The sequence below is a fragment of the Notothenia rossii genome, assembly GCF_949606895.1.
Source record: "Notothenia rossii genome assembly, chromosome: 2".
In the NCBI taxonomy this organism is placed as follows: Eukaryota; Metazoa; Chordata; class Actinopteri; order Perciformes; family Nototheniidae; genus Notothenia; species Notothenia rossii.
The window spans coordinates 63286741-63307514 of NC_136904.1; the positions used below are offsets into that span (position 1 = coordinate 63286741).

At 40.6% G+C, this 20774-nt stretch overlaps 1 protein-coding gene across 2 annotated transcripts in view; it reads right to left on the reverse strand.

The window, feature by feature from the left end:
• Positions 1-1086: 1086 nt before the first annotated feature.
• The window catches only part of LOC307030129 (glutaminase kidney isoform, mitochondrial-like), a 64193-nt gene continuing 44505 nt past the window's right edge, over positions 1087-20774 (reverse strand). The window contains exons 14-18 of one of the 2 annotated variants that reach the window (XM_079666370.1): positions 20596-20688; positions 12024-12085; positions 11256-11332; positions 9212-9275; positions 1087-1828 (exon numbers count right to left, since the gene is read on the reverse strand). In XM_079666370.1, coding sequence (XP_079522496.1) covers positions 1681-1828; positions 9212-9275; positions 11256-11332; positions 12024-12085; positions 20596-20688 — 444 coding nt within the window. In that variant the 3' untranslated portion in view covers positions 1087-1680. Of the gene's footprint in view, positions 1829-9211; positions 9276-11255; positions 11333-12023; positions 12086-14135; positions 19878-20595; positions 20689-20774 lie in introns of those variants that run through there. The other variant, XM_079666371.1, reaches the window with a different exon arrangement.

Sequence of the window (20774 nt, forward strand, 5' to 3'; positions counted from 1 at the left end):
TATATACCTGGTTACCATTGACAGATTAGCAATGTCATTGTGAGAAAGTTAGCATGATGGTGTTAGCATTCAGATCAAGGCCCCCTGAGGGTGAGGGTAAGCCACATTCACATGACGACAAGGAAATAGGATATCATTTAGTGGGAATGCTGACACAGCATTCCAACTATCTGTTATGCTAGCCTACGCACGAAATTCTTTATTATTCCGCCGGGTTATTTTGCGCCTCTTCTCCCACATTCCACATCGCAGAAACTCCGTTCAAACATCTAAACGTTCAGCTCGCTCGGGAATCGATGGCTATTACTTTTCTCATTCATAACTTTCATAATTCCAGAGATACATCCCATAATTCAAACTTTTAACATGGAAGTCAATGGAGAAACTCTTCAGACTTGAAAAAGCTTCATGCGACTTCAACTGCAAACTGCTCCTTAATACTTTCACTAAGAAACCTCATCCCAACTTTAAAATGTTACACATCTTTCTGACATTATTCGTGTAAAACAACTTTTAAATCTGATTCATACATTTAGAAATATTAAACATTGTTCAGACCTTGGTAAAGAGGCCTTCTTTAGATTTTAACATTAGTGTGTATTGAGCAGCTCGTTAAGGTGTGTGATCTCAAAGCTAGAGTGGAGGACAGCTTGAAATTCGCCTTCATATATATATTTTTTAAACCTGCCATAATTCCCAAACCCTACAATCCTGAGACATAATTTGTCATGACAAATTTAGGAAAACATCTCGTAGATTGAAAAATGAAAATAAATTAAGCAAAAAATAATTAAACAAAATGCCTCTTGAGGGCATGAAGTGACAAAAACGTTCAACATGTCTCCATTAAAGCCAATTGTAAATTCAAGCTGATCTTTATTATGTGATGAAAGCAATTTGCTAAAATAGGAAATTCCTTTTATCTAAGCCCGGAATCTTCTCGAAATTATCTGGCTTCCGAAACTGTTGGCTGGAAGGGAATACATTGCATTGGTCAACATTATTTGCAAATAATTACTAAGCTATGACAAATAAAATATGAATCCAACCTGGCTTTATCACAGATGCAGCAAAAATGAAACAATCTTACATCTTTACATTTATTTTATGCTTAAAAAGTCTCTATGAATAAATACATAGTGCTTCTATTGCAAGTGTTGCCGCTGAAAAAATACATTTGGAGTACAATCTGTCACTGACCTCAGAGGAGGTGAAGCTTCATAAAAACAATCTGAGAAGAGATGCAGCTGAGACCAAACAGGCACTAACGCCTGTGGGCCTCCATACAATCAGAGACATGTCAACATTTATATCATCATTTCTACACAGCTCACAAAACTAGTACAATTGCAGTATTATCCAAATATGTCCAGGGAGTATAGTATATCCATAACTAAACCAATAAACTTTAAAACAATCTATATCCAAATGTGATTTACAGTACTCATACATTGGAGTTATATGCTGTTAGTACATACAGATATCCAGATACTGTATTGTTTGAACAGTAATGATAAAACGCTCACACATACATACATAATACACACTGCATTTTTAAGGGATGGATATGAAGCAGATGTGTACAGAAAGCAAAGCACACCAGACGGGACAACAGCAAGAACCAACTCATCACACGTTTCAAAAATATGGTCGCAAATGTACAAGCTGTGGAGGTGCAGACTACAGCAGGCTGTCCAGGCTCTGCTCGGCGCTCTGCTTCTCGTCAGCCCCAGCAGTCGGGCTGTATTTGTCGCAGTAGCTCTGCAGGATGGCGACCACATCGTGGTGGCCGAAGAGCACGGCTCCCTCCAGCGGCGTGTTCCCCCATCTGAGTAGAGACACATTAGTGGATCCAAAACACAGGCATGTACACACACACACACACACACACACACACACACACACACACACACACACACACACACACACACACACACACACACACACACACACACACACACACACACACACACACACACACACACACACACACACACACACACACACACACACACACACACACAGTCATTGGCAGCAGTGTAATCTAGTAAAGTACATTTACTCAAGTATTGTACTTCAGTAAAATGTTGGGCTACTATTACCGACATACTAATGTGTTTTTTTCTGATAATTTTGTGGTGCAGTGACGAGTCTTAAAACCCGAAAGTGAGTCGGCATTTCACCACTTCCTGTTCCCTCGTCTCAGAGCCAATGGGATTTCTCCATAGGATTTCGGAAAATATCTGGAAATAAGGTCTGTGGTTGACACAAATTTAAGAGACGGATCACGTTTTGTTCTACGACATTAAATCCATCAGCAGTGACCCCACTGGTGATTTTTGAAGAGTTTACGTGTCTGAAAAACGATGGTTGTTAACAAGTGGCTGAATAGGACTACAGAAGTTGTCGAGGACGTTGTACGTCATTACGCCGAACACGTAAACACTCCTCTAAGTTTGTTTGCCCTGTTCTGCTTGAAAGCAAGTACCTGCTTCCTGCAAACTGTTCAAACAAACACTTCAACTTGTACAATTTTGAATCTGTATTTTTTAATATCGATCTTAAGTTGGCGTGACGTTGAAGCAGCGACCCTGCTGTAGTTCCTTTGTAGCATAACGTTAGCATTTTGCTTTGCGCAGCTTACTTCCGGGTAAATACGTCATCCCTGCACCACTCTATACCAGTGGTTCTCAACTGGTCAGGCCTCGGGACCAACTTTTTACTTGGTCAATACATCGCAAAATTTTGAAGCTCTCAAATCTATTCAACAAAAAAACGTGCTGTAATATATACGCTTTTCAGCATACAATATTAATAAAAGTGAAGTACAGTGCATATATCCCTTATATCCCTTCACAGAACGAAAGTATGCTTTTAAAAAAGGTTTAATGAGATGATGGAATCAAAGCTGAACTATATAAAAAGGCACACATGCTGAAAACCCAACCCCAGCAGGGTGGTCTGGGGGGATTCTCCCCCGGGAGATTTTTAGAAATACTAACAAACTACGCATTCTGGTACACTCTGAGAAGAAAATAAATAAATCTATTACTACCCGACATATTAATAATATTTTATGCCATCATTTGTTTTTCACTTTGTTCTGACATCTTGCTGCGAGAAGAGTAAAGAGGAGATAATCTGTGTGACTTACTTTAAATTGTGGGTAAGGGTAAATAGCTCCCATTGTTCTGTGACCTGTCAATCATACATTTTTTATTTTTTTTTGTTCTTCACTCACACATCCGCGACCCACTCGGAACGGGTCCGCGACCCACTTTTGGGTCGCGACCCACCAGTTGAGAACCACTGCTCTATACTATGCTGTATACGGTGTCGTTTAAAAAAAAAAATGTAATTGACACTGTGCACAGGGAGTCGAGAGACTCTTAGAAAAAGACCCCTACCTTGTTTCCCTTACAAAGAAACAATTTGGTAAATAGGGGGGCCAGGTTACGCTGGAGAGGAGAGGAGTGATGGATCCTTGAACTACCGACACAGGAGAGAAAGTAAATACAGGCACCGTTTTGGTTTCAAACCCCTGGTTCGCGGAAGGATGCCAAAAAAGTCCTAGAAAGACACAGGTAAACTTATCTAAAGTACTTTTAAATGGTTTGTGGTTTCAAATTAGAGGCCTTGGGAAAAAGTAGTTTGTGTTTCAAACTATAAGGCCAGTTTTTTTAGATTCTTAAAAAACTAAAGGATCTTATAGTTTGTGGGTGGACTATAGGGTACATTTTCTTACTGTTCCCCAAAACTAAGAAAATACCCATAGCCGTACTTAGTCACCCACTATAAAATGGCCGTACCTTGTAGCCTACTATAAAGTCACACAATAGTTTTACTAAAACTAACAGTTTAGTTTTCTTAGTTTTGCTAACAACTATTGTGAGTCTATAGCACGAGGTACGAATATGAGTATTTTACCTAGTTTTGGGGAAAACTAGGACAGTTTAGTTTTCTGGGTTTTGCTAAAACCGTTGTGAGTTTTATAGTTTATGCTTAAGCTACAGGGCATTTTTACTTAGTTTTGGGGAAAAACTATAGAAGTATAATAATGGGTTCATGCTGCAGCAAGGATCGTGGGAAGAAGATAGAAACAGAAATAATCGTCTCATCAGGAGATGCTAAATGGGTGCAGTTGAAGCATAGAACAAGTGAAAAGATTAAAAAAGTGGCAAAAATAAATACGACTTCCAAGGGAGGTTAGTGGTAGAGGAATGCCAAAAACTGATTGATTGCATTGAGAACAAATGTAACGGGAATGGAAAAAGGGAGGAAGAAGAGGATTTATTAGGGGCTATGATGTGGTTAGCTGAAGCAAGGAATAGAAGGGAAGGAAAAGAGAGAGAGATAGAGAGGAGACAAAGAGCTGAGAGAATAGCATGATCAGAGAAAGCAAAAGCTAACTCAGAAAAGAAGAAATCAGACGATGAGATTTTGTGTAATTTATATCCTAATCTCCCCTATTCCGAGAAACTGGAGAAACTTGACGATCATGTGATATTCAGACGCCGCCAACCCCCTCCTCCGTATCTCCCCCCTGTGGGACCTGCTGTGATGCAGGAGTAATGGATAGATGAAAACCATGCACAAGCTCAACACCCCGGGGATCTCCTCGGACCCCTGGCCTCCTGCTCGTCTCACCCCTCTGCTCCCCCACCGACTCCGCTACCTTGGCCACCCGCTCCGCCCAACCAACCACCTCCACACACCGACCCTCATGCTCCCGCACAGAGAACAGCCGGCATGAGGGAGGAACCCAGCAACACACGGTCAGGTAATACATTCAGAATGCCCGTTATGCCAGTTATGAATATATCAGGGAATGTGACTGATTTTCTAAGGGGGGCATTTAAACTGAATGTGGTGAAATTGGCAAACAAAAGAAAAAAAAGAAACAAAAGCAAACTGCCGTGTTTTTAACGAAGGATGAATCTGATGATTACACTTCTGATGTATGTTCTGTTGAATTGCTTTTCCGAGGTGATCAAAGAGGGTGTGGACGGGGCCGTGGCGGAAGGGACGGACGAGGTGGAGGGCGAGGTGGAGGGCGAGGTGGGGCACGAGGTGGGGCACGAGGTGGAGCACGAGGTGGAGGAAAATTCCCGGAGGGAAGTTGCTTTTTGTGTGGCAAATTTGGACATTGGGGAGAGCACTGCCCAGCCAGGGCGGCACAGGAAGGAACGGAGGACTGGGTGGAGCAGGCATGACTAGAGCCAAGTGCATCTGCAAAATCAGGTCATGTATTATCACACACAAACATAGACCCTGAACAGATGAAAAAAGTTAACGTAGAAAGTCAAACAACAGAAACAACTACAAAACAAGATAACCCAAATCAAGATGACCTAAGACAAAATGACTCAGACCTTGACGGTGACACAGAAGCAAGTTCAGATAACGTGTCTATCAGCTCATCCGATGAGGAAGTGGAGATTTTAGAATTAGGTACAGTAGAATTAATGCTGGCTCACGTAGAGAAACCATTTGTTACCTTAAAAGTAATGGGAATAGATGTAACCAGATTATGCAAAACCGTTTGTTCAAACAGCAGATTGTAAAAATGGATTTATGACGTCAGTACTCGCTCAACTACATGGGGGGGAAAATAGACCAGTGGCATTTTACTCCTCACAGTTGGACACCATAGCTCGAGCCATGCCCATTTGTTTACAAGCAGTAATAGCAGCCTCCATGGCAGTACAAGCATTTGCAACAATAGTGCTTTTTAGATCCTTGACTTTAAAAGTAACTCACGCAGTGTCCGTACTATTGTTACAAAATAAACAAACCTATATGTCACCAGCTAGACATTTAGCATGCATGGCTACGTTGTTATCACAACCAAGTCTTACTATCGAGAGATGTACTACTTTAAATCCAGCTACACTACTGCCAGTAGAGATAGATGGGGAACCACATGACTGTATCGCAGAAACTGAGAACAGAGTGTTACCAAGGACAGACCTGACTGACATTCCCTTCCCAGATGCAGACATAACGATGTATGTTGACGGTTCATGTAAAAGGAATCTTGATGGAACTAATGCAACAGGCTATTCTGTAGTGACACAGACGAAACTGCTCAAGGGCGCAGCATTGCCGTCACACTTATCAGCAAAGGCAGCAGAACTAATCGCACTAACAGAGGCATGCAAACTGGGAAAAGGGAAGACAGTTAACATTTATACAGACAGCAACTATGCTTATTCATGTATACATGTGTTTGCACAACAATGGAAAAATAGGGGGATGATAACATCCACAAACAAACCTATTACACATAAAGATTTGATCCTATCACTTTTGGATGCAGTACAACTCCCTAAGAGATTGGCGGTCTGTAAGTGTGCAGCACACACTACAGGGACGGAACCAATTTCCACAGGGAACCGAAAGGCAAATGAAGAGGCTAAGAAAGCAGCGCAAAGACAGTGACAGGACAATGACCAATATATTTCAGAAAATATGGAACACATTGATCATGACATCATAAAAGACATGCAAGCCAATGCACCTGACAAAGAAAAGGTATACTGGAAGAAGAAGTTGTGTACACAGAATAAAGAGGGGTTGTGGGAAAGTACAGAAGGCAAATTTGTATTACCAAATGATATGGAGCCATATTGAGCCATGGGTTGGGACCACGGCTCAACAGTGGGAATGGTGGACGTAATACAGAAGATATTCACAGCCTATGGCTTTACAAACTACTCTAAAAAAAAAAATGTGTTTAGCATTTTCTGTGTGTGCACAGTATAACCCTCAGGGACAGTTCAGACCAAAGAGAGGTAAAATACCTGAGGCCCAGTATCCGTTTCAGCACATTTGCATGGACTTTATTGAACTAAATAAATGTGAGGGAATTAAATATTGTCTAACAATCATTGACATGTACTCAAAATGGATTGAAGTTTTTCCAACTAGGAATCCAGATGCATTGACAGTGGCTAAAGCATTGACAAATCACATAATCCCACGTTTTGGAACTCCGGAAAAAATCTATAGCGATAATGGCACACACTTTGTGAATAAAGTAATTCAGGATTTGACATCTGTATTTGGGATACAGTTAAAATGACATTGTTCTTATCATCCACAGTCAGCGCAGCGGGGTTGATAGAAAGAAATAATGGTACAGTAAAAGCTAAACTAAAGAAGATGATGGCCGAGACAGGGAAAACATGGATGAGATGCTAGTGCTAGAGGGCTGTCACCTTTTGAAATGTTATAAGGAAGACCATATTATCTGCCCGAGTTAAAACCATTTGTAAGAGAGGACGAGGGTATGAGTGAAACACAGCAGAATATATGGCAAAATTGTTTAGAAGAAAAGAGATCACAAATGTTATTGTCCCCTCTGCACAGGAAGTACCTGACTCCACACAGACAGTGAAACCAGGAGAGTGGTTGTTCACCAGAGCGATTAAAAAGGAAGAGCTGGCACTCGCCCAAGTGGGAGGGTCCCTACCAAGCACTCCTGTCTACACCGACTGCAGTTAGAGTGGCGGAGAGACCATCCTGGATACACCTGACCCTGAAGCTGTTTAAACCTAAAGACAGAAACTCGCCTCTACTGTGGTGAAGTCTGGCTACAAAGGGAGGTGATTCCAATAAGGGCACTTGTCCCAAACCAGTGAAGAAACCAACAGAGCCCAGTAGAATTTAAAGAGTGGACGTTAGCAGGGAAACAGTAACGGGTCTGAGTGATAGAAACTGACGATGTACAGAGAAAGAATTAGGCCAAGGCATCCATTCAGATTACATTAAAACATGTACGATCAACAATATGCAATCTACCTACTTCAGCCATTTGGGTAATTTTGTATATGAATTTTTAATCTTTATAATCATTTGTATTTTCCAAGTTCTATGTTATTCCGTAGTATAAACAGGGCGGAGATGTTGGAGAAATACTGTTTTCTCCACTCTTTGCGTTGTTTTAATGCACTGATACTGTGTGTGACTGAGACTGTGTATGACCTTGCAGCTGCCTCCTCTTCTGATAGGAGGAGGCAGGGCATTTCAGGTTGTTGATATTTATGAGACAAGGCGTGAAGGAAGTACGTGAGTCTTTCCAGAAGACGTTGCAGATGACCCGACTTTCCGACACTCGCGGCTGATATTAGCGCCACCTTGATTTCCGACTTTGTTGTTATCTCCGTGTTTTGGACTAAATAAGCCTGAGGTTTTTTGCTGCTCCTTTGAGCAACATACCTCATGTGTGTGAGTTAACCCAGATCCTTTGTATGTGATTTAACTCTGCTCCTTCTTGCAAGAATAAATTAGTTACCTGATCATTGATTCTCAACCTGGTGTCGCGTGATATTTTTCTAACACTATACTATGTCTTTTCTTCTGAAATGTCGACATACTATGTCCAAAAACAAGTTGCACACTATAATATTTGGTTGGACCGCCTTCAGCTTTGAGTACGGCACTCAGTCGCCGTGGCATCATTTCGATAAGCTTATATGTCACAAAATGTATTTCTGTCCAGAGTTGCATTAATTTTCCACCAAGATCTTTATAGACGATGGGAGAGTTGCACCGCTGCGCTAAGTTTTCTCCAGAACATCCCAAAGACTCACAATGGGACTGAGGTCTGGACTCTGGAGGCCGATCCATGTGTAAAGGATGTTTCCTGCTTCCTGAACCACTCAACACAATGTGAGCCTCATGAATCCTGGCATTGTAATCTTGGAATATGTCCGTGCCATCAGGGAAGAAACACTCCATTGATGGAAAGACCTGTTCGTTCAGGATATTCAGGTGGTCAGCTGACCTCATTCTTTGGGAACGTAGCTGAACCTCGACCTGACTAATTGCAGCACCCCTAGGCACAAGGCATGATGGGTGCATCACTTCGCCGCCTCTCTTCTGACCCTGGTGCGCCCATCGCTCTGGAACAGGGTCAATCTGGATTTATTGATTTGGTTTTAATAATGCGTTGGACAGTTCTTAACCAGATTTTAGTCGTTTCAGCAATATCCTTAGTTATTTTCTTTGCTTGATGCAGGCCAATCATTTGACCCTTCTGAAACTGATGAACATCCTTTCCCCTGATCACAGGACATGTCTTCCGACATGTTGTAGAAGTGACTCATCACATCAGCTGGGGTTACACAACGTGTTCCAGCTGAAACATATTCATCACTGCAGCGATTATCCAACGGAAGGCTCTTAGAGATTGGGGGTCAGCACTCACCTGTCTCTGGAGACGGGGTTCACCTTGCAGGCTTCCAGGAGGAAGCGCACCACCTCTGTGTGTCCTGAAGCACAGCAGAAGACAGAATATTAAATACTACATATACAGGGTATATGCCGGAATCCTGAGGTCAAATTTAATACCTTTTAAGACCTTTTTTAAGACCCTTTCCATACATTTTAAGACCTCATTGCAACTTTGAGTTCTAACCGGTTACATTGGCTACACACTTTACCTCACATTTACTATATTGATTGTAAGATAGCACAACTAAACAGAGTGCAGACAGACTACTGAAGCCTCCTCTCCACATGAACTTCAACCTCTCTGTGAAGGTCAGGTTTAATGCAGTATGCTGCTTTGTTGCTTCTGTACTCTGTGTTCTTTCATTCCAGTAAAACTCCTCAGAAACCATTAGATACCAGTATTTGACCAATAAACAAAACAATTGACAAAACTTTGAACTATGAAATATATTAAGCTTTGGTGAGCTTCAGCGGGGTAATGCCATATAGGAGCTCCCTCACAAATACCCAGGGGTTAAATTGGGCTGGGGCTGTCCGGGGCTAAGCCCTGGCACATAGGACGATGCTCTGACGTCATCACCCTCACACATTTGTCATATGTTTACAAAAAACGATATATATGTTAAGACTTTTCTCGTTCTTAATATAGACTATATTTAGGGTCTATATGTGTTGACTTTACTTTAAAATAGCAGATCTCTGTGACCGGATATAGTTTGGCTTAGACCCCGGCCCCACGAGGACGCATACGGTAAAACGCATACGCAAACGCAAAAAAGTCTTCCGTTCACGCGCATTCGATTCATTAATGTGTCCGTTCACACTAGACTGCTGGAAATGCTGGAAACGCTGTAGTACATATGCCAGGCCTGTAAATGGCGCTGCTGCCGCCACAAAATACACCAAAAGCAGCGAAGAAGACCCCGGAGCATGGTTGCCATGGTTGCCCTTCTGTTTATTCTCCGCGGTGGACGGCGTGTTCTCCTGCTGTATATCTCTCAGGTAGTCCACCAGCAGATGAAAAACACCCACCTCTCTCTTCCAAGGGACGAGGGAACCATGCGGCAGAGTTTCCGTTAAAAAAAATGTTCCGCCGGTCAACATGTCTGTTAAAGTTTAAATCTTCCGTACAAAATTAGAAACGTGCTGATCAGAGGTCTTCCTTGTTATTTATTGAGCTTTAAAACAAATTGATAACGACTCTGTTCTCTGTATAATAATATTTAATAAACGGCGCCTGCCTCTCTTTTCCTCCGCCTCTTCCGAAAGCCCAGCAGCAGCAGGAGACGTGGGGAGAGGGAGGCGGGCTATTTCACCGTAATCAGAAAATGATCATATAGGGCTTACACACGGAGCCGTTGGACACCACAAGACACTGCATTGCCCAAGAATAAATTATAAATGTATGCAGTAGCAATTACATTTCTCATATTTGGATACAATGCCATGGCCTGATGATTTCTGATAATCAGTTCGCTGAATCTGATTTGAACAGTTTCCTCTCCTATGTTTTCACGTAAGAATAAGTACCAAAAAAAAGGTGTTTGGTTTTGTCAGGATAGTTTTTATTTACTATTATTGTTGTAATACTAATATTGGCCACAAGAGGCTGAACTGCACCACTGCCCCGCATTATACAAAGAACCTTAAAGACATGACAGTCATTTTACCACATGTTTCCAAAACACCATACCTATTTTGTGCATGGAGAAATTAAAAATAACCTGTATCTGATAGTGGTGTGGTCATTGTGGCTTAATCTCACACTAACAAAATATGCTGAATAATGACACCTGCTAAATCTTTTTTCATATTTTCCACATTTGAAAATGATCCTAGAAAAAACACTCAAGGTCTTAGACCTGTTCTGAAGTTATATACGAAGGGGGAAAATTATTTACATTTGTTCTCACTTGCCCACAGACCAAAACTAAAGAAAATATGTTGACATACTTTTGTCAGTGTCAGATGTTAATGCACGCTGTACAGCGGTGTTTGTGAACATGTTGACTCCGTACCTTCAGCTGCTGCGACATGCAGAGCCGTCCTCGAGTCGTAGTCTCTCTGCTCCATGTCTACAGACGACAGCGCGAACCTACACACAAAAGTTCTATTATTTACCCTGTAAGGACATTTAAAGAGACCATATTATACTTTTGGGGTCTTCTCTTTCCTATAGTCTGTTATAGGTTTTTGTGCATGTAAATGGTCTGCAAAGGCTAAGACCCCTGTGTTCCCTCCAGGGGGAGTTTCTCCCCCCCCCCCCTGCCTGCCTGAAATGTCTCCATTGGACTCCTTTGTTTACATCTGTACCATAGTGACATCACTATGTAACACTCACGCTTCTATTGGCTAGCGCTCCGACACATTGTACGTGACTAAGGTTAAGGGGCGGGACATCTCTAAGCGTTTGACCACAGAGCCAGCCAGCTAACCGATCAGAGCAGACTGGGCTCTGGTTTCAGACAGAGGGTGAAAAGAGGAGCTGCAGCACAGGCAGTATGAGAAGAATAAAGAGCTTTTTGAACATTAAAGCATGGAGACATGTCCCAGTAGAGAAACTAAAGACTGATATGAACCTGAACATGAGCAGAATATGGCCCCTTTAAGTCAAATATCTGAGTAATTCTTCCAGGTAGTAGAGGCAAGATGTCCTCTCTGGGAGGATTATCTCCATCTTTCTTTCTTTGTGAGCATTAGGAAAACATCTATAGAAATAGTTTGGAATGGACTCCACTGGGCGATTAAGGGGGAGCGAGTAAATGTAAAGAGTGGGAGCTGTTCACCTCCTCATAGCAGAGACGTCCCCGGTGTAGGCAGCAAACAGCAGGTTGATGACAGACTTCACCTGCAGAGACACAGAGACGACGATTACCGAGACGTCAGACAGTCACTGATGGAAACACTACACACTATACTTCTGTTGTCATGTGACTAATGTTAAACATCTCATTTCTTAGCAGCATTGAGGGGAATTCAGTTTCAGTGTGATTTATTCTCATACTAAACTTTAAGGAGGCTATTTTTATTATCATCAACAAATCCCATGAAAAAATATATATTTCAGAAATGTCAGAGTCCCTGACCATACCCTTTTTTAGAACTACATTCGGTACGCATGAGTATTTTCATTAGCCAGTTGGAGAATGTGATTTAGTTATGTCATCTAATGCAACATTTATTACAGTATTTACACACACAATACTCGTCAGCAGAATCAATTAGTTTTTTGGTGTTTTTAAAAGGGATTTGTTGATGCTGATTTTATGAAAGAACACACACACACACACACACACACACACACACACACACACACACACACACACACACACACACACACACACACACACACACACACACACACACACACACACACACACACACACACACACACACACACACACACACACACACACACACACACACACACACACACACACACACACACACACACACACACACACACACAATGAAGACTTACCATAAAACAGGAAACATTTCCTACAAGCAACACTTGAGTTGAAAACATGAGGAAACATACATGTGAGTATTGATACATTATTAGAGTGTAATATCATGGTTTAATATGAAAGGAAATTAGAATGAACTTAATAATTTGTATTATAAAGAGTTTTTATGATCAGATGTGAACCCCACGGTGACACACTTTGAAATGAAGTAGTGTTTTCTGCACCGATGGTACAAACATCTTTCTTTCTCTTTTTAAATACTCACGTGTAACGCGTTAGAATGTGATCATAAGTTATCTTATGTGCTTATTGTGTTTGTCTTAAAACTGAAATGTATTATATGGAAGAAATTAATAAATGTTTACTTTGAAGCAACAATGACCACTTGATGTACCTTGTAATTATATTATAATTAATAAAAAAAAACTGATGATTACAATGCATTATAACCGTGTGTGTATTGCATTATGATGATTATAAAGTATTATGATACTTGACCATATGAGTCATTATAAAATGTTTTATTGTTGTTATAAAGCATAATGAACATTCATGAGTGCCAGTAACCGTAATGATAAAGGGCTCTTAATAATGCATTATAGGTATCTTTATGATGCATTATAGACATGTCATAAAAAGTGCCTGTTTTTTATTTTTTATTTGGTTGCAGCTTTACATCATGTTTAAACTCTTCATATTTACCAACTGTTTACAGCTATAACAACATACTATATATTAATAATATCTAAACTGACATATTTCATTGTTTGGTCATCTCGGTGCTCTGTGAACTCTATCAGGAGTTTTGGCTCGCTTAGTCAGAGTTCTTGCACTTCATGTGTCTTTATGTATTAGGTGGTCTTTTATAAAAACAAAAAACTGTCCGTAGAATCAGTATGTGCAAAAAGAAAGCCACGTTGCATAATCATTCCTGAGACATGTTTTTTTTTTTTACCCAAGTACAGTGACTGAGCGGAGTTAAAACTATTGATCCCCTTAAAACATTTAAAAGTATTGCAATTAGTTAAGCTATGTATGGGAGGTATTATGACATGTAAAAGCTTATGACCAGCATCTGTAAAAAAATAAATGTACCAAGCAAAAGTGACTGTTCCATTCTGGAGACACAACATGTTTCTAAGTTTCTGCTAACTGAGACGAGTGGATGGCCATGTAAAACCACTGGACAGGAAACAGCTGGTTAGCACCAGATGGTACGGTGCTTACATGTTCTATAGACTAGCAGGGGAAAAGCCTGTTTCTAAGTGGCAAACAGCTGCCTTTGATTTGGTCGTTTTTTTTGGTAACACTGATCACAAAATAAACCCCTGCTGATGCTATGATTCAGTTTGTTTGTAACTAAAAGTGTCAAACTACAGACCGCGACAATGTTTGCTGATCTTCAAGATCAGTTACGGAACACAGAAATGATATTTAATAATGTTTTATTATTAGATTTGATACAAGGGACACAAAGTCTTGAAAAGCCCATGGTCCCTGTCATGTCTGCTGGTTGATCTCACTGAAAGAAACAGTGAAGGGAGTTCATGGGTGTTTCTCAATGTCGAGGAACGATGCTCCAGAGCCACTATTTCAAGCATGCTACGTTATCGAGTGCCGCCGAAGGACTGTTCCAATGTCCAGCATACTTTGAATTCTACCGAGGCCGGCGTACTTTGTTTTGAGAAATTTTGAGGCTGCACATGTGTAGACTCCGGTATTAAAATCCCCACAATGCTTTGCACACGGACCAATTTCCAAATCTTTGGCGGAAATCGCGCTCCATTTAAGGCGGGGCCTCGCATATGACGCACACCTGTTAGCCTGTTCCACAATTCTTCATTTTCCGAGGCTAGGAAGGATTCTTGCCTCGCTTCTGAAGCAAGTGAATCGGAAGACATGTGCTACCAAGCAACCGTCCTCGACATTGAGAAACACCCCATTTCTCCTCCTCAACAGACGGACAGTTCATGGGGTTTATGGAGACTTTACACAAACCATTACAACCATGTGGACTGTGAAAAGAAATCAAAACATAAAACATTTTTGACAAAATGAGCTTGGAACTGTACGGCCTCTTCTACTTCTACTTTTCAGGAGATTATTAAAACCCATGGAACAACTTTCACATTTTCTATATTCGTATTTCTTAGAATACTTTTCAGGAATTTGTCTTTGGCATAGGATCCACTTGTAAAACTGCATATTTATAAATATCTAAATAGAAATATTAGAGGATTAACAATTCCAAAGTCACCAAATTGCAATGGTAGTTTATAAATTATGCAATTTCCATGTCACAAGTAAAAATGTATGTCTCTGACACAAGTCAACATAAATAAAGACATGTGGAAGGTAATCAAATGCACTTCAACCGTAATGATTACATGGTATTGACAACACATTCATCAAATCATACAAAATATGCATGCAAGAGGGAGAGTGAAAAGTTACAGAGAAAAAAAGAAAAACATTAAATACATGACGTGAACCATAACAATCTGAGGATTTCAATGGAAATACTGGAAACCGCATTCAAAAGCCTTCTGTCATGAGTTTGATTGTACAGAGGAATAATCACAGTTTGAGGAGTGAGACATTCAAAACTTCAAGTAATAAGATTGTTGAAAAGCAGCATCAGGCTGCTCTACGCTTCTGATTTAGAGGGAAGATAATCAGCTGTGATTGGATCAAATATGGTGTGTGGTATGTGTGTTTTAGATGTTGTGCTAAATGACTTTGTACTGCAGTAGCAAAACCAGGGAACCTACACGACTGATGGTCTTAAAATCACAGAAAGAAGGTCAGGACATAAAGAAAACAAAGGTTAAAACTTCTCCCGAGACGATTGAGAGTGAAAAAAGAGCTAATCTTGGACCCGTTCTCAAATACTGCAGCCGGTATTCATCTCTATGACCTATTCATGATAAAATAACTGATCCGCAATGAAGCAGGCTATATATAATGACACTCTGCTTGTGCAGCATTTGATCACATAATATGGAATGTCTACATTTTGAAGTGCCATTCTTAATCCACCTGTGGACAAGAGAAAAAACGGGTTGATCACACAGCCAGTTTTTTTAATTAATTAAACGACATGCCAAAGTCTGCACACGCCCTTCTTCGATGTCAATTAATAGTTTGTTGGAACTATTTTTGTACAGTCAAACATTTCTTCCAAATGCTTGGAAACAACTGGATTATGCCATTATGGGACATAAGCATGTATGCACAACTTTCATGCAAGCTCATTGTCCTCTTAATTTAATCAAGTACATACATGCATTATTTCCTGAAGATTCTTGTGCATGTGTACATAAAAAAAACACAGCTACTAGATAAGGAATCGATGAGTTGAGATGACAGAGGTTATTTGAATGCTTTGTATCATGAGCAAGTCAGAAACAAGACCGAAGTCTATGACATAACAAAAAAGAAAAACCTTCACAAACCATGAGAGAGAAGTAACACGGCGTCATGGAATTAGGCAGCTATGACTGAGCTCAGGTCAAACACCACACAGTGTGTACAGTTTCAAGAAACAGAGTAACTCCCCCCCCACCAGTCACAGTAGATCTGAGGCAGCTGCTGACATTATTTGCAAGTTTCTCTATCTCCCGTAGGAGGCACAATTATAATTACGAAACGTCTGAAGTGTATTAAACACACATCCTGCTCTGCTACAGACGCACCTGATAGCTATGTACAGCGGCCACAACAGACATTCAGAAGTACAGGAAATCATGAATATGGAAAGAAAGTAGGAGAATTTACAGATTAAGAGTTTGAGAACTTTTTTTTGAGAACCCTGAATATGTGCTGTGTTAGTTCGAAGAATATAAAAAAAAAAATCTAACTCAATTTGATTACTTCAAATTGATATACTATTTTTTTTCCCCTTCTGGTGTATTATCCACAAAAAAAGGAAGATAGGAATGAGTAATATCACCTTCAACTGCTGCATGTTTCTCCTTAAAGGTCTTTTAAACATAAATATGTGTCCCCTCTGTTAAGAGATTGGGAAAGTTTCAGTTTCAGTTTTCAGTCTGAAAATGAGCATTTTGGCAACTTTGCGATGTCACAATGTTTTTTGGGTTGATCAACCATTAACCAATAACCAACCAAGGTAACACCCGCCCACCTTATCACCTGAATCTCCTCCTAGAGCACCATTGTTTTTTTGTTTTGTTTTTTTAAACCAATCACTTCCATAGGGGGCTGGCGGCTCATTAGCATTTAAAGCTACAGATACATAATCAGCCATTTTGGAACAGGGCTGAAACAGAGGATTACGGGATGCTACGATGATCCGTTTGGTATTTCAGCCAAACACTTTAGAGACATGTTTTGTGTGTGTGTATGTGTATATATATATATATATATTAGGGCTGCAACTAACGATTATTTTGGTAGTCGACTAATCTGTCGATTATTTTTTCGATTAGTCGACTAATCTAACGATTATTTCTGTCACACCCTCCATCTCTGCTTCCTGTGGGCACGGCTCCTTTTCCGGGCTCCAGTGCATGTTTTACCTCAAGTCTGCACACCTGTGAATGTCACCCTGTTGTCCAGTCCCAGGATCAATTCAATCGCATTTTATTCTTGTCATTTCGCAGACCCTTGTTAATTATTATTTTAAGTTTGGAATTAATTACAGCGTCCATAAAGCTCTAGTGTGCTCTACTACGCTGTAAGCTTGGCGCTGTTTAGCAGCTCGTTGGTGGACACGCAGCCTCAACATAACTGAAATAGCGTTTGCTTAGCAAGCATTAACCATGAGACGTTCTGTTTTCCAACATGTAAGCTAACGTAAACATGACTATGGCTAACTTGCTCAAACTTACCCATGATCCAAAGTAGCAGTCCTCACGGTTCCAGGGTGCTTGCGTTTTAAATGCTCGTGCATCACTGTAGTGCTGCCGTGGAATGCCAATTCCCCTTTACAAATTCTGCATTTCACTGACTTCTTTGGCTTGTCGTCTGTGAAATACTCCCACACTTTCGAAACTCTCGGTCTTGCTTTTTTGAGCTCTTCATCACCCTCATTCTCTCTCCTTTCCGCCATCGTTTGTATTCTTTCTTCTTTGTTGTTAGTACAGAATGCAGTCATGGCAGACAATGGAGAGTATACTGCCCCCAGCACTTCCTGTAGTGCATTGCAGTTACAAATGAACATTTGCGCAGTTTTGAATTAACGTTACCGGCTCTCTGATTGTTTTTATACGACGCGTCGACACTAAAATTCCGCGTCGACGAATTTTTATGATCGACGTCGTCGATTATGTCGACTAATCGTTGCAGCCCTAATATATATATATATATATATCTGAGACCAATAATATATTGTTGAAAAATTGTTTAATAGGGGGCCTTTAAAGAAAAAACATTCATCAAATGAAACCTCAATTTCTGTTTCATTATGTTTCTGTGGAAAGTAGCCTTATTTCTAGACTAAGGCAACTTGTTTCAACATATTTTAGTGGACACAGTGCAAACACACAGTTACGGTTTGGAATGCAGCTCAGGTGAAAGGCTGATCGTTCAGGCTACAAGGGGCTTTAACTGGAGGTCGCAGCGACGAACAAACTCCCCCTCTGCCAACGTGGTACTGAGTAACTTCCCTTACTAACCGGCTACACACACACACACACTAACACCTTCTAAACACACCAGCAGCAGAATGACGCAGCACTCAAAGGGGACAAGGACAATCATAAGTGATAAATGAGTGTCTGCAAGAACAACAGCTCGTTGTATAAGTCACTTCAGCCCTCTCCTGACAAAACTATTTACCATACCAACATTATTATATCATCACCCAACTGTTTACAGTCAAAAATCAGGTCCTTCATACCTGTGGTTTATCTTTTCATTATGCAATATCTACCGTTTCTCAGCTCTCAAATGATTGTGTGTCTTTTTTTAAGGGTTTGAAGGGAGGCACACATAATGTTATATTTTAAGTAATAAAAAGAAAATCTAATGTAATTTTTGTGACCAGATAAGTCTAATTTCACAAATGTCTGTATAAATTCTACTCCAGAAATCTGTAGGCAACTTGTGTGTCTGAGCTGAACAACCTACAGAAAGATGGTGCAGGTGCATGCATATTATGGAGAGAAATGTCCATGCTAACATTAAGCTACTAGCTCGCATCAGAAGCTAACCAATCAGCTTGCTAAAACTGACCAGAAAGCTGAGATACTTTGCACTAATCTGACATCGACTCAGGTTAGCTTTCAGTTTTTGGGGTGATTTGTCTTTTCAGGGTCCAGCATGTTGACATTGAAGGGATTTTAGGTATACAGGTTTTTTTTTAGCTTTTTCAGACTTCACAGCTCAATAAAAAAAAAAAAAAGACAACACTGCTGCCCTCCAGTCCAAGTATTCACAGCTAACCTTCATGTTAACAATATTCTCCTTTGACCCAAACATTCCCATAAATAAAATCCAGAAACCCATTCCGTTATGCAGCTGTTTTCATAGTGTACTACGGCACATCCTGCATCTGTATTATTGTTATCAGCAGTCAGAGGCCTCAGTGTGTGCTACAGTAGCAAACACCATAAAATAAGTCAGAATGTAAATATTAAAAGACTGTTGGTCTCAAAGCCGGCTGTAGTGAAACTCCCCACACGCACCATTTTTTTTCCTTTTGGTTAAAATAAAAGTGAATTTCAAATGAACCCCTAGTCCGATAACCCTTAGCTTGGATTTCTGATCAAATCTAATAAAGGGGGTGATAGAGTCTAACCTGTTCAGTATAGCCGATCCTAAACACTAAGGCCACTAGAGTTAATTTGCAATTCAGAGTTAACTTCAAAAGCAGAATCGCATTTCCCCCTTCACACATAAAAACAGAAGAACCTTCCCACACAGTAACCATTCGTAGTTATAAATAATCCTCCACATTATTTATGTATAAATATTCGAGGCCAAGGTAACAGTGGTGGTGGTGTTGTGGTGAGAGATCAGTCTATGTGGGGGACAGGCACGCCTCCTTTTTATGTTTTTATCTCATTCGGCGACTTTGTCCATCCTATAGACTACAGTGGTGGAGCTGTCCTGGTGCGACTCGGTGGGGGCCACCTTTTTCCAAAGTGGGGCTTTCAGAGCTAGCTCCTGCTGGAGGCTCTCGTAATCCATGGGTCCGAAGAAGAACTGCTGTTGCAATCAACACGAATAACAAATTAGTCTGGCTCCTACTGTTTTTCTGTTCTCTGTGTGTGTATACATTTTTATATATATAAATAAAATGTTTGTAGTGTGTAAATGGCATTTAGTTTGCTGTTAAATCTTTTGAAATACCTACTGAATCCCCATTTAAGGTTTAAGAGGTTTCCTTATTTAGCTTTAGGAACGGCAGGGTCTAAAGCAGGAAGACTTTGGCTTCAGTTTTTTTATCTGTGTCGGCCTCTCTGTATTTTTTAACAGAGGTATAAATAGCCAGCGTTGTCATACACACTTGGTTAACTAAGATGCTTATATTCCGTGCTGAACGCTATGCAAAGCAAACTAAATGGTATCCAGTGACCAAACTCAGAAATATGCTTCGTTGTTCTTAAAAACCCTGCAGCAATCTCCATGGGAATTAAAAGAGAGGTAGCACAGTTTAAGACAGAGGAAAATCCCGTTTCGCTGTCTATATAAATTGACATGTTTTTTTTTCCGATAAAGGTGTAATTTTTGTACAGCTATGGCAATCAAAATGTAAGCAAACCGCAACAAAACAGACGCAATGAGCTGTTCAATGTGAACTCCAGCAAGCTAAGCATCAGACGCGTTCTTGGAGAGAAGGACAAACTCAGTGTGTTTGAGGAGGGAAACAGGTGCAGCTTTGTGGGTGTGTTCCTCACAACGTGATGCCGCTGTGTGTCCTTACCCGCTGGTCCCCTCCTTCTCTGCGGGGGTCGTGCTTCTTGGCAAAGTGTTTCAGGTTGTCGTAGTTGTGGAAGTTAAAGAGCTCCACCAGGTCCTGGAATGAAAAGGCATATAGATAAATCGGAAGGATGAATACAATATGAAATGTAATTCTGTTTCTAAATACCAATAATTTCAGTT